This window comes from Lemur catta, chromosome 3 (assembly GCF_020740605.2).
Source record: "Lemur catta isolate mLemCat1 chromosome 3, mLemCat1.pri, whole genome shotgun sequence".
In the NCBI taxonomy this organism is placed as follows: domain Eukaryota; kingdom Metazoa; phylum Chordata; class Mammalia; order Primates; family Lemuridae; genus Lemur; species Lemur catta.
The window spans coordinates 113,236,421-113,248,828 of NC_059130.1; the positions used below are offsets into that span (position 1 = coordinate 113,236,421).

Sequence of the window (12,408 nt, forward strand, 5' to 3'; positions counted from 1 at the left end):
CTGGGAAGCGTTGGTGCCCATAGCGTGATGGACTCCAGGGGCAGATCCCGCAAAGGACGTCCGTGTCAGGCTGAGAGCAGCTTGCAGGACGAGCTCTGCTCCATTGGAACTGGGTGAGGTACGTGGGCAAGTGGGACACAGACTGAAAAACAAAGACGGGCCCACAGGGAGGTCTTAAAACAAGGACTACAGAGCGCGTATGTTCATCTTTGGCGGTGGGGGAAGCGGGTCCAAGCTGAGCTGTCTGAACGCTGCCCAAGGCAGGGCCAGGGCGATAGAGCAGGAAGCTGAATCCATAGGGGAGCCAGTGCCCAAATGCGACGACGGACCCTCCAGCATGTGTGGGGACCTGCGAAGGCTGATGACTGTGGGGCTGGAAAGGAAGCAAGTCTTGTTTGGGGTTGAGAAGGAGGACTTGCGGGGTTTCTGCCAATGCTGCCACCCAGACTTTGAGGAAGGAGGAAGGGTGAAGCCCGCCACGAGCCCTCAGGGGATCAGCCTGAGAAGATGCCTGTCTGTTCAGCCTCTGGATGAAGCCAAGGACAGGGTGACAGTGTTTCAGAGTGCATGATTTGGAATCACACAGACCAGGGTCCTAATGCCTGCCTCAGTTTCTCCATCAGTAAAGGACAGATAATAATAGCAACTGCCCGTAGGCTTGTGATGATGTTTGAACTACACAATTGCATATGGTAAATACGTGCCCTGTGAGTGACAGGTGATGTTACCATTTTTTTTATCATCACCATCAAGCCCTTGGGATATTCATTCAGCAAACTCAGTGAGCACCAACCTCGTGCCAGGCACTGGTGGGCAAACAAGCCCCAGCCCCAGCCTTGTGAATCGTGACATCCAGCAGGGAAGACGGGCAGGAAAACAGACAACTCCAGCAGGTGCACGAGCTTGTCAGGGACACCAAGATCCAAGAGCTCTGAAAACCGCACCTGTAGTCCCAGCTCCTCGGGGTGGGGGCTGAGGCAGGAGGATCGCTTGAGCCCAGGAGTTCGAGTACGGCCTGGGCAACATAGTGAGACCCCATCTCTAAAAAAAATAAATAAATAAACCAAAGATTCTTTTCCCCAGGTATAATGCAGACTCAGGTAGTGACAGACTTGGCCTGAACTGATGAGAGACAATTATGGGCTTTACTTGTCCCCCTGTGCTTATGGCTGAGTGACTGGGGGACACCACCCCAAACCTTGCAGGAATATCTTATGATATATCGGCTATAAGCAGCATTACCTTTGTAATATCCAAAATATTATGGATTCTGAAACACAATACGCCCCGAAGGATTATGGATAAGCAAACTATAATTTTGGAGTCATTGCCACAAAAACATAGGATGCTGACCAGGTCTCCCAGAGAAGGTGACATTCTAAGCCCAGATCCGAAGGACACATTTGGAGTTTAAGAAACAGTGAAGTTGGCTGATTATTGTTGGAAGGCAAAAAAGAAAAAGGAAGAAAAAACGATGCCAGGGCTTTGATGGGAGGTGAGTGGCTCCATTAACACAACTTTAAAAGTAGCAATTGAAAAAAAATGTGGAGGGGAAGCAGCCCATTCTTTTGAGCGATGAGCATGGATTTTGCAGCAGGTGCTGGAAAGGCAGTGCTAGAACTGAGAGGGAAATTAGAACCGGAGCAAGGCCCATGAGCTCATCGGCTCCTGGGCGACAGCTGAAGCCAGAAGGATGGACAGGTGGGAGCGTTGGAAGGGGAAAAAGCAGAGAAAGAGAAAAGCCCTGGGTTCCCAATTCTGAGGAATGTGTTTCAGGATGGGAGGAGGAAGAGGTTCCAGCCTGAGGTCAGGGGCAACTCAAAAGCATCCAACAGGCCGGGCACAGCGGCTCACACCCGTAATCCCAGCACTCTGGGAGGCCGAGGTGGGAGGATCGCTTGAGGCCAGGAGTTCAAGACCAGCCTGAGCAAGAGTGAGACCCCTGTCTCTACAAAAAACAGAAAAATTAGCTGGGCTCGGTGGTGTGCACCTGTAGTCCCAGCTACTCGGGAGGCTGAGCCCAGGAGTTGGAGGCTGCAGTGAGCTGTGATGAGAGCAAGATCCTGTCTCAAAAAAAAAAAAAAAAGCATCCAACAGACTGTGTGCCTGAGACCTTATTCTGGGCATGAGAATACAGGATGGACAAGATGAGAGAAGCACACGTCTAACAGAAAGGACACATATGGAAACACAATTATTTTTTAAAAATCTAAAAATGCAATAATGCAGCAATGGTGGGAGGGGTATAATAAGTATTAGACTTTTACCACCTGCCGGACCCCATGTTTTGTTGTAATTATCTCCTTCAATCTTCCCCTAAACCCTATGGTATTACTAATCCCACTTTACAGGTAAGGAAACTGAGGCACAGAGAGGTTAAGTCACCCGCCCAAGATCATGACAGAACCAGAATATTTATGTCAAGCCTGTCTGATTACTCTGTATGAGACTAATGGGCCTCTGTGAGAGTTTTCCTCCCTTCCAGGACACAATTTTATAGGATATTTGAGTTTTTAAAACTACTTTCATTCAGCAGGTCTTCATTGAGTGCCTGTCATGTGCCAGGCACTGGGGTCTTCTCCAAACCAGAACTGTCTCCCTCTACCCCTCTATTCTCCCCGACATTGAACAAGACAGATGGAAATCCCTGCCCTTCTGGAGTCTGCATTCAGATCTTATTTGTTGAGAGTTTTCAGCACTACCAACACACCAGTCTGTGAGCGGCTGATCTACAGTTTGAATCATACACAGTAAAATTTTCGTCCCAGATGATATTTTTCTGCTAGCTTCCTCCCCGTGCTAGCAATTAGTGTATGCTCAGATGAGGTCGGTTAGCTTTAATTTTGATCTAAGCTCAACCATCCAAAACTAAATGGAATTGATTCGGAAAGTCTTTATCATTCAGATGATTTAGCCCACAGAAATAGTAGTTCAGTAGTTCAAAGCTAAAGATGGGTTTAGCCGTGAATAGAGGGCATTAACTAGGACACAGGAGTTCAGCCAATCAGTTAGGCTCTATCACTCATACTCTAAACTGAGTGCTTAAAATTGGGACATGGTAGAAAGAACAACAAGAGAAAAGACCAAAAGCCATAATATATAAAGAGCACATACAAATCAATATGAAAAAAATCTAAGAAATGACCAAAGGATATCTCCACACAAACTCATAGGATAAATACAAATCATCAATAAACTTTTGCAAAGATGCCCAACCTCATCATCAATGAAATAAATGCAGTAAGTAAAATCAGTGAGATACTATTTATCGCCCATCAGATTATCAAACATTTGAAACATAAATAACATTTAGTGTTAGTGAAGATTTGGAGAAATGGGCGGCATCAAACACTGTTGGTGGTGGCTGAATTTAGTAAATCCTTTCAGGAGACGATTGGCAGTATCTGTCACAATTTTTAATGTGCCTGTTTTCTTTCTTTTTTTTTTTTTTTTTTGAGACAGAGTCTCGCTTTGTTGCCCGGGCTAGAGTGAGTGCCGTGGCGTCAGGCTAGCTCACAACAACCTCAAACTCCTGGGCTTAAGCGATCCTCCTGCCTCAGCCTCCCGAGTAGCTGGGAATACAGGCACGCACCACCATGCTCGGCTAATTTTTTCTATATATATTTTTAGTTGTCCAGATAATTTTTTTATTTCTATTTTTAGTAGAGATGGGGTCTCACTCAGGCTGGTCTCGAACTCCTGACCTCGAGCGAACCACCCGCCTCCGCCTCCCAGAGTGCTAGGATTACAGGCGTGAGCTACCGCGCCCGGCCAATGTACCTATTTTCTGACCCCACATATTTTGAATTCTAAGATTCTGTAATACAGGATACTCACACATAGCAATGCAGGATGTACCAAAGAGATCACTGCAGCTTCATTTATAATGAAAAATTTAAAACAACCAAAAATGGCCATAAATAGAGAAAATTTAAAGTGAAAAAAAGCAAGTGCAACAGTTTATACTACGATCCCATTTAGGAGGGAGAAAATTCTGCATATGCATCTATGTACCTGTGTATGTCTATAAGTGTACAGTGAGGTATAGAAGAACCATGACAAACATAAGAGTGGCCGCCCCTAAGGAGTGGACAGAGATTGGAAATAGGATATAACAGAGACTTTGATTTGATTTTGTTTTTAAAGTAAGAATAGTTTTGGTGGGGCATAGTGGCACACACCTATAGTTCCAGCTACTGAGGAGGCTGAGGTGGGAGGATAGCTTGAGCCCAAGAGTTTGAGTCCAGCCTGGACAACATAACAAGTCCCCATCTCAAAAAAAGTAAATAAAATAAGCATAGTTTTTAGAAGAAGAAAACAAAAAAGAATGGACAAAGACTTTGATGTCCAACAGTCCTGGGTTAATGTCTTGGCTCTGCCATTTACCTTTCGGGTGGCTTTGGGCAAACTGCTTCCCTGAATCTCAGTGTCCCTACCTGTAAGACAGTTCCTCCTGCTCAGGGGCTCTGGGAAGATTAAATGACATTATGAAGCAAAAGGGCTGGCACTTAGTAGGTGCCCAATAAATGATAGCAGCTATAGTGTTTATTGCTGGGCTTATTCACATAACAGATGATTTTGGGGTACTTTTTATAAACAGCGAAGGGAATGTATTAAAACTGCATGTGTGCAGTGTGGAAGCAGCAAGATCTTATTAAACCCATCTGTTCTGATGAGCACCTGCGACTAATTTCTTGGTTTTCAGTTATTTTATGAAGCCCTGGGCCATCCCTCTATAGACGGAAAAGAGGAGGAGGAAGAGGGAGGAGAGGAGGAGGAGGAGGAGGAAGAAAGGGAAGGGGGGAGGGCGCATATAGACCAAACAGTAACTGTCACTCCTTGGTTAAATCAAGCTCCAGCTTCTTGGCCTCCAAGGCCTTATCATTGCTGTGAACATCCTTAAACATGGGGTGGGGGGAGTGAGAGGGAAGGGAATTCAGGCCAACATGACCAAACTACACATTTATAAATGTGTAGTTTATGTTGATAAAGCTCTGCAAATTCATTCACTTACTTGGGCTTTCCGTGAACCTTCTGGAAGCTAGCTGGGGTGAGTAGCACTGCTCCCTGTTGCACCCCTGAGGAAGTGAAGCTCAGAGAGGGGAAGTGACTCGCCCAGGGTCCCACAGGCAGAGCCAGGTGTGACCTCAGACCTGTCTTACTCCATGGCGAGAGGGTTCGTTTTGAGTCCCCAGTGGGACTGCTTGTAGCGCAGGGACAAGAGGCCACCCTGTGGGCCCTGCTCCAGATCCACGTGGGGAGGGGGTGGTAGAAGGAGCACGGAGGGCCTCCACCCACAAGAGGCCCTCGGGTGGCCCGGCTCCACCCCAGTCAAAGTCCAGGGCTTGGAGAGGGAAGGCTACCTGGTGGGCCCCTCAGACCATGTGCTCTGTGGCCAGTGCTCACGGCACCTGAAGAGTGGCCAGCAGAGAGTTGGGTTATTTTCTCTGGACAGTGTAGGGGGTGTGTTTGGCTGGGGGAGGGTGCAGGGAGTGGGGTTTACAGCACCCACAAAAGTGGAGGAGTGTCCCCGGACTGTGACCTGCCTGGGCAACCACCTTCCCCTCCCCCAGGGTGGCCGAGGGCAGGGAGGACCTGCAGGCTGGCCTGGGCCTGTCCTCAGAAAGCAGAGCTGGTCCCTCCAGCCACAGATGGGCCACCCAGACCCCAGAGTTCCACCCCTCCCCCGAGGAGGACCCGACTCCCCACCCTTCCTTTCTCGCTTTTCCCAGGGAGCCCTGGACCAGCCCCTCTCCCAAGCCAGGAGAGCTCTCCTGAGCAACGCGCTGACTTGTCGAGAACTTCATCCAGTGTCTTCATTCATTCAGTCATTCATTCCCTCAACAGATACTCCTCTATTGCATGCCAGACCCTGTTCTTGGCACTGGGCACCCAGCAGGGAACAAAGCAGACAGCCTTCGTGAGCTGCCGTGGCACTTGTGCAAAGCCCTGGGCACGTGCCTGGCACCCTGGCCGGGCTCCGAAAGCATCAGCTGCTGCTGCTCCCGCCATCGTTCCTCCACGGGACAGTCAGGGGCCCCGGTACCCAGCGGAAGCTCCAGTCCCACCAGGCTTCCCCAGGAGGCAGCCTGGGCCCGTCCTGTCCTGTCCTGTCCTGTCCTCTGCCGTCCTGAGGCTGACGCTGGCTCCCTTCTCCGCAGGGGAGACTGGCTGCTGAGCTTCGTGTACCGCACGTCCTCCGTGCAGCTCCGTGTCGCTGGCCTGCAGCCCGTGCTGCTGCAGGACAGGAGGGTGGAGAACGTGGACCTGTCCTCGGTGGTGAGTATCGGCCTGTCCCTCCCCCCAGGGCTCTGCGTTTGCCCAGGGTGAGGGGCGGGGCGGGGCTTGGTTACCCCAGCCCAGTGACCCCTGGCCCCAGCCTGGTCCACCCCAGAGAGGGAGCCTAAGCATTCGTTGGAGGAGAGGCAGCTCCTTTCTACCAGGCACCTTCTGTGGGCGGGGCCTTGTCCCTGGGCCCTTTGCACACACCATCTCTAATCCTCACACGGCCTCTGGGGTAGGCACTATTGTCCCCATTCCACAGATTAGGAAACCGAGGCTTAAAAATGTTCCTAGCAATTAATAGGACTAGATGGGAACCTCCAGAGCCTACGCTCTTGCCCCGATGTTGCCACCCTGTCCCCAGCCTGCAGTCCTGCCCTGAAGCCTCCCCTTCAACCCACCTCCCAGATAACTGGTGAGGACCGTCTGCTTCTCCCAGAAACATGCAGAGCACACAGGATGCAGGTGGAGGGCTCCGGGCCAGGCCGGGAAAGGTTGGAATGCAGAGCCCAGGGCCCTCCTGCCCAGACCGTCCGCATCAGCCTCTAGGGGCACAGCTGAGTCTGTATTTTAAATGTGCTCCCAAGGGAGGGTTCTCGTGCAAACACTGGGCTGGGCTGCAGGGGCAGGTGGCAGAATCCTTGCTGAGAATGGGGTGGGCGGGGACCTGCCGGGCAGCCACACACACTTAGCTGGAGTTTCTAGATCCCCCTTTAGGCCTGAAGGAACCTGCCACACACCTGTCACAGGGAGTTAATAGCTCCACGTGTGGACTCTGCATGGCTCCGCCCTAAGCCTTGCACAGGGATTATTGTCCCCACTGTACAGATGAGGACACTGAGGTTGGTGGGCTGAGGGGCTTGCCCAGGGTCATGCCACTGGGACATGGCAGAGCAGGACGCAATCCCACGTCTGGAGCCGATGGACGGAGCCCCCGCTCGGGGAGATATGAGAAGCGGTGGGAGAGTGCCCCACACCAGGCCGGGGAGGGCAGTGATAGCCACAGTGACAGCCACAAGCCGACTTCGGCCAGTGAGAATCCCTGCGATGCGAGGGGCCCGTGAGAACAAGATCTTTGGTTTCCAGTTACTGGTATCAAGCGCCAAGGGCTGCCCGAGCGTAACCCAGTTTCTGCGTAACAGTAGACAGACCAGACCCCTCCCTGCGCGTCTGAAACCCCCCCGGCTCGCGCAGCCTCTGAAGGGCTCTGGCCTCTCCCTTGAGCATCAGCAGCTGCCCGCCCTGACCGCCCCCCGACTGCGCCTTGGTGGCAGATAAAGCGGGGCACCTTGACCCCGATACGTGCCCCAGCGTGGCGCAGACTGGGCAGCATGTTCACTGAGACTTGACGAGGCATTGGATAACACAGGGGAATATTGCACAAAAAACGTGAAACCAAAACTTCACCAGGCACTGCTGCCCCTGCAGCCCATAGACCACGTCCCTGCCTGGAGACCACCTGGGCCTGTCACTCGGCCTGACACAGGGTCCCTGGAGCCAATTCATCCCCTTTTCTGCCTTCACCTCCCACATTCCCAGGACCCTAACACACAAGTCCTCACCTACTCAGGGAGCACACATCAAGCCACCCTGTGCCTTCCTAACTGGAAGCTTTGGGGACTGGTGTAGGCCCAGGAATAAGAGGGGTTTCTAGACTCATCCATTTGTGAAACCGATTGCTCCTGGTTAGAGTCATCACTGGAAAGACCGTGCCTAGAGTCACAGGAAGCCTTTCGGACCATCTTTATCCCCGATACTCTTGGCTCATACGATGTAAACCTCACACCCACCCCACATGGCAGATGTTAAGCATCCCCAAGTCGCAGATTGGAAAACTGAGGCTTAAGAGAATGGACTCGTAGCCAGAGAGCCGTAAATCCGAACTCTGACCCCAGGTCCGCTTCCCCGCAGGAATGACGTGAGCTGGGCTGCGAGGACTGAGCGATGCCTCCTGGCCCGGGTCCAGGATCCCTGTCCCGTTTGAGGGTGGCTGAGCCCTGAATGGGGTGAAGGGCAGCAGTGACTCTGTGCCTCACCGCCCCGAGAGCCTCCCTCTCCAGAAGAATCAACAGTAAAAAGATCAGCTAAAAATTCCTTTTAAATCAAAGTTCCTTTTAAGGCCCCAAAGCCCCCACAAGATCCAGCTTCTGCCTGGGATGGGATTTGGTGGGAAGAGCACAGTTTTGGCACCAGAGAGGCCTGGCTTCAAATCCTGGCTCTGCCACTGGCTTGTTGGCTGTGTGACCTTGGGCCAGTTACTTAACCTCTCTGTGCCTCGGTTTCCTCATCTATGAAATGGTGGATACTACCTAACTTCAGGGCAGCACATGCGAGATGCCTGGTGCACGGGAGGCCCTCACTGAATGCCAGTTCCCTCCTGTCCCATCCCTGCCACCACCAGCAGTTCCTTTGCCTTTGGGCCCAGCGCCTCCCCAGACTTCTCTCCTTCCTCAGCCTGTCTGGGTGGCGGCTTCCCAGCTCCTGCCTGATGACAGCTCTTTACCGCGTTAGGAGCACAGCGCAGAGCAGTGCTTTCCTCCTCTGGCAATTAGAGGTGATTAGCACCGCCCTGTGCTGCCCTCCTGTTTTCCTTGAGAACGCTGGCAGAGTTTCCGTCACTGCTGTCGGGGACAGCTGGTCGCCCTCTCCTCTGAGCAGAGACCCGCAGGACCTGACTTCTCCCTGCTGGACCGATGATGTGGCAGGGCCCTTCGGGGTCACGCCACGGGGCTGGCCCTGTCACAGGCAGGGGGCATCTCTGGGGTGAATGAAGCTGCCCTTCTGCCCTTCAGTCTCCCTCGTGGGGATGGGGTCGCAGCAGGTGGGGTAATCGCCACCCCAGGGGCCAACTCATGAGGCTTCTGGGGGGCAGAGACCCAGCCCAGGGCAAGATTCTTCACGTCCCAGAGGAAATGCCAGCTGGCTTCTGGAACTTCGCAAAGGGCTTGGCACAAGGTGGATGCCCTGTAATAACAACAATAGCTGATGCGAAGCGGGCGCTGCGTGCTTTACCGATATGTCATTTGATCCTCTTGATGGTCCCATGAAGGCGTAATAACCTATTGTGCAGATGTGGAAACTGAGGCAGCAGGAGGTGCCACAGCATGTGAGCGGTAGAGCCGGATGCACCTGGGCTCTTACCCACTGCCTTTGTGCTGCCCGCATTCATCCGTCGCCGTGGCCGCCGGTGGTGACCTCTCACCTATGCCGACAAGCCTGTTACACGCATGCGCTCACTGAATCCTCACAGCCCACCCACATGCTATAGTATCCTTATTAGCCCCATTTTGTAAATGAGGAAACTGAGGCCCGAGAGGTGAAGGAACCCAAAGGGCTTGGAAGGAGTTGTTGGGGCAGGCAGAGGTGGGTGGTGGCAGCCTCCATTTGAGCAAGTTGACGTGTCTTAACAGGCAGGAAACAGGAGGTGCTGGGACCCGTCCATAGCTGTGTGGACCCAGGAACTGCGGAGCTCCCCGGACGTGCAGGGCTGGCCTTGGGAGCAGGGGGAGTTGGAGGTGGCCCCTGCTCTCGCGGAGCGCACCGTCTGTCCGAGAACAAAAACGGATGAGCAGGAGGTGACGACGGGGTCACTGACTGCTCTCGAGGGTGTCCGCAGAGGCTGGGGAGCCCCAGGGCGGGTCCCTACCAGCAGGCGGAGTCCAGGAAGGCTGCTCCACTCCAGTGACGTCCTGGGCAGATCTGGGCAGCTGGCAGATTCCAATCAGGACAGCCAGGGAGATGGGCAGGGGCTGAAATCCTCATCCAACATCAGCCACACCAGAACTTTCCGCTGCTGAGAAGAGGCTCTTTCCCAGCGCACCTCACCCTGGCTCCCATCCCTCCACTAACTGTGAAACCAGAGCTCTGCCAGAGACTGCTCCCCTTGGGTCTTTGTAAAATGACGGCTCAGGGACTAGGGTTGCCTGAGACCTAGACCAACTTGTCACCAAGGAGGGCAAGAGCTGTGTGTTCAAGGGAAACTGTGCAGTGGAGTTTCTGTTTGGTATCACCTGCAGCCAGTGGCCACAAACACCTCCTCCCTCCCTTCCTGGCCTGTTTCTAGCCCTGGCACCAGCTCTTTCCATTAAAAAGGTACAGGGAGGCAGTTCTTGTTTGTCCTTAGGCAGTCACTGTTTGTCTCCGTGGGTCTGAAGCTTTGCTGGCTGGAATTCAGACGTGATGGCTGGAGCTTGAGCAGCTATCTTGGGCTCCCAAATGGATCAGCCCAGCTACCTCCCTACTCTTCATCCCCCCTTCTAGGGAAGCTAAAGTAAGAGAACTCATTTACAGAGCACCTGCTACATACCAGGCACTGTGCTTCATGATTTGTAGATATTATTCTCACCAACCCATTCGGGTAGGTATCACTAACTCAAATTGGGTAATGTCTCTTTAAAAGTACTTTGGATCATATATGAAACATAATAATGAAAGAGAGCATGTACTGAGTTCCTGTGAATTGTCAGGCCCTTGAATATCTCTTTGAATGAGAATTCAAAGTCATGAGTCTTTGATGTGGAAGGGTTAGGGTTAGGGTTAGGGGAAGACGTGGTTCAGGAATTGTGAGGACCAGCCAGTTTCTCGGATTACTAACTAACGTTCTTTCTAGTGCCCAGGCAGCCACTAAATACGCACCCTGCTGGGGAAGGGCGCTGGCCCCACCCTGACCTCCAGCCTGAGCCTGGGGACCTGAAAAGCACTGAGATGTGTGGATACACACGTGCGTTTCCGCTGTTCAAAAGCATTAATAAGGAAAGGAACAAGGGGTAGGCAGCTGCTGGTGGTGAGAAATGACAAAACTGTACAGGGAATTATCTTTTTGTGTTCTTGAAAAATCATTTGAATAACCCAGTGTGATTTGTGATTCAAATGGAAATGCAGACATTACCAGCCGAGTCTTTGTTTGGTTTGCTAAGATTCCCAACAAGAGCCTCCCTAGTGTTTTCCTGTTCTCTTGCTAACAGATAAGCCTTCCCCCTCCAGCCTTAAAAGAGCCTTCTGTCTTGTGCTTGCCTTTGGCACTGAAGCGGTCCCCGCCAGTGGCCGGGAGGGCGAGAAGCTCCCTCTCAGGGGGCAGATCTGCGCCAAGCAGCCTCTGCAGGCGGCGTCTGGCACCGCACACAGCTTTGTTCTTCACGCACTGTGTGTCATTAAGCAAACCAGCATCCCTCTCTGGGCTCTGCTGTCCTCATCTGCAAATGAGAATGGCTTTTAAAGCCACCCCCAACTGATTTTCTATGAAAAGAACAGGCTTCAGCAACAGGCCTGGATTCCAGTCCCAGCTCTGATGTGTTCTAGCTGTATGACCTTGGCCACGTCACTCTCCCTCTCTGTGGCTCAGATTCTTCATCTACAATTAGCAGCCGACACCTGTCAAAGGAGTAGGTCCAATAAGCTTATTTGCCACAATGTATTAAGGACCTACTATGTGTTGGGCATTGTGCATTATTACAGCCGGGCCTCAGGCATTCCAGTCACACCCCAACTTTTCATTCACCAACACATCCCGACACAAAAATGGGGACGTGTTACTCTCTGAGGAAGGGGGTGGGCACTTCCGAGTCCTCGGCCTCTGTCTTAGTCAAGATCCAGGCCCGTATAACAGAGGCCCCGCTAAGCGTCTTAAACACATGAGAGTTGATTCTGTCATATAGAAGAAGCCAGATTGGCAGTTTAGGGCTGGTTCCACTGTCTTCAGGGGCCAAAATTCCCTGTCTTGTGGCTTGCGCTGCCCTCCTTAGCGGGCCAACTCCTAGCCCAAGACGGCTGCTCAAGCTCTGGCCATCCTGTCTGAATTCCAGCCTGCAGGAAAGAGGAGATGCGGGGAGAAGAGCACTTCTCCTCTTAAAGAGAATTCCAAGGAGCACCACATCACACTAGTGCTTTATCTCACTGGGCAAAACTAGTCACAATGCCACCCCTGGCTGCAAGGGAGGCGGGGAGTGTGCCCAGCTACAAAGTGGGGTTCTTATGACTAAGGGAGAAGGGGGAGAGTGGACTATAGCCAGTACCTTGCAGTCCGGGCCACGGCTTTATTTCTGGGGAAGTCCTCACGGCCACCCCGTGGTGCAGCCACTCTTGTCCCCAGTTTACAGCCGAGGCAACTGAGAGCCAGAGGGACGGTGG

The 12,408-nt window shown here is 52.5% G+C and overlaps 1 protein-coding gene across 4 annotated transcripts in view; it reads left to right on the forward strand.

The window, feature by feature from the left end:
* Positions 1–12,408, forward strand: part of TMCO4 (transmembrane and coiled-coil domains 4) — a 95,518-nt gene that overhangs the window by 81,692 nt on the left and 1,418 nt on the right. For 3 of the 4 annotated variants that reach the window (XM_045548539.1, XM_045548540.1, XM_045548537.1), the window contains exon 13: positions 6,162–6,279. In XM_045548539.1, coding sequence (XP_045404495.1) covers positions 6,162–6,279 — 118 coding nt within the window. Of the gene's footprint in view, positions 1–6,161; positions 6,280–8,193; positions 8,270–12,408 lie in introns of those variants that run through there. The other variant, XM_045548541.1, reaches the window with a different exon arrangement.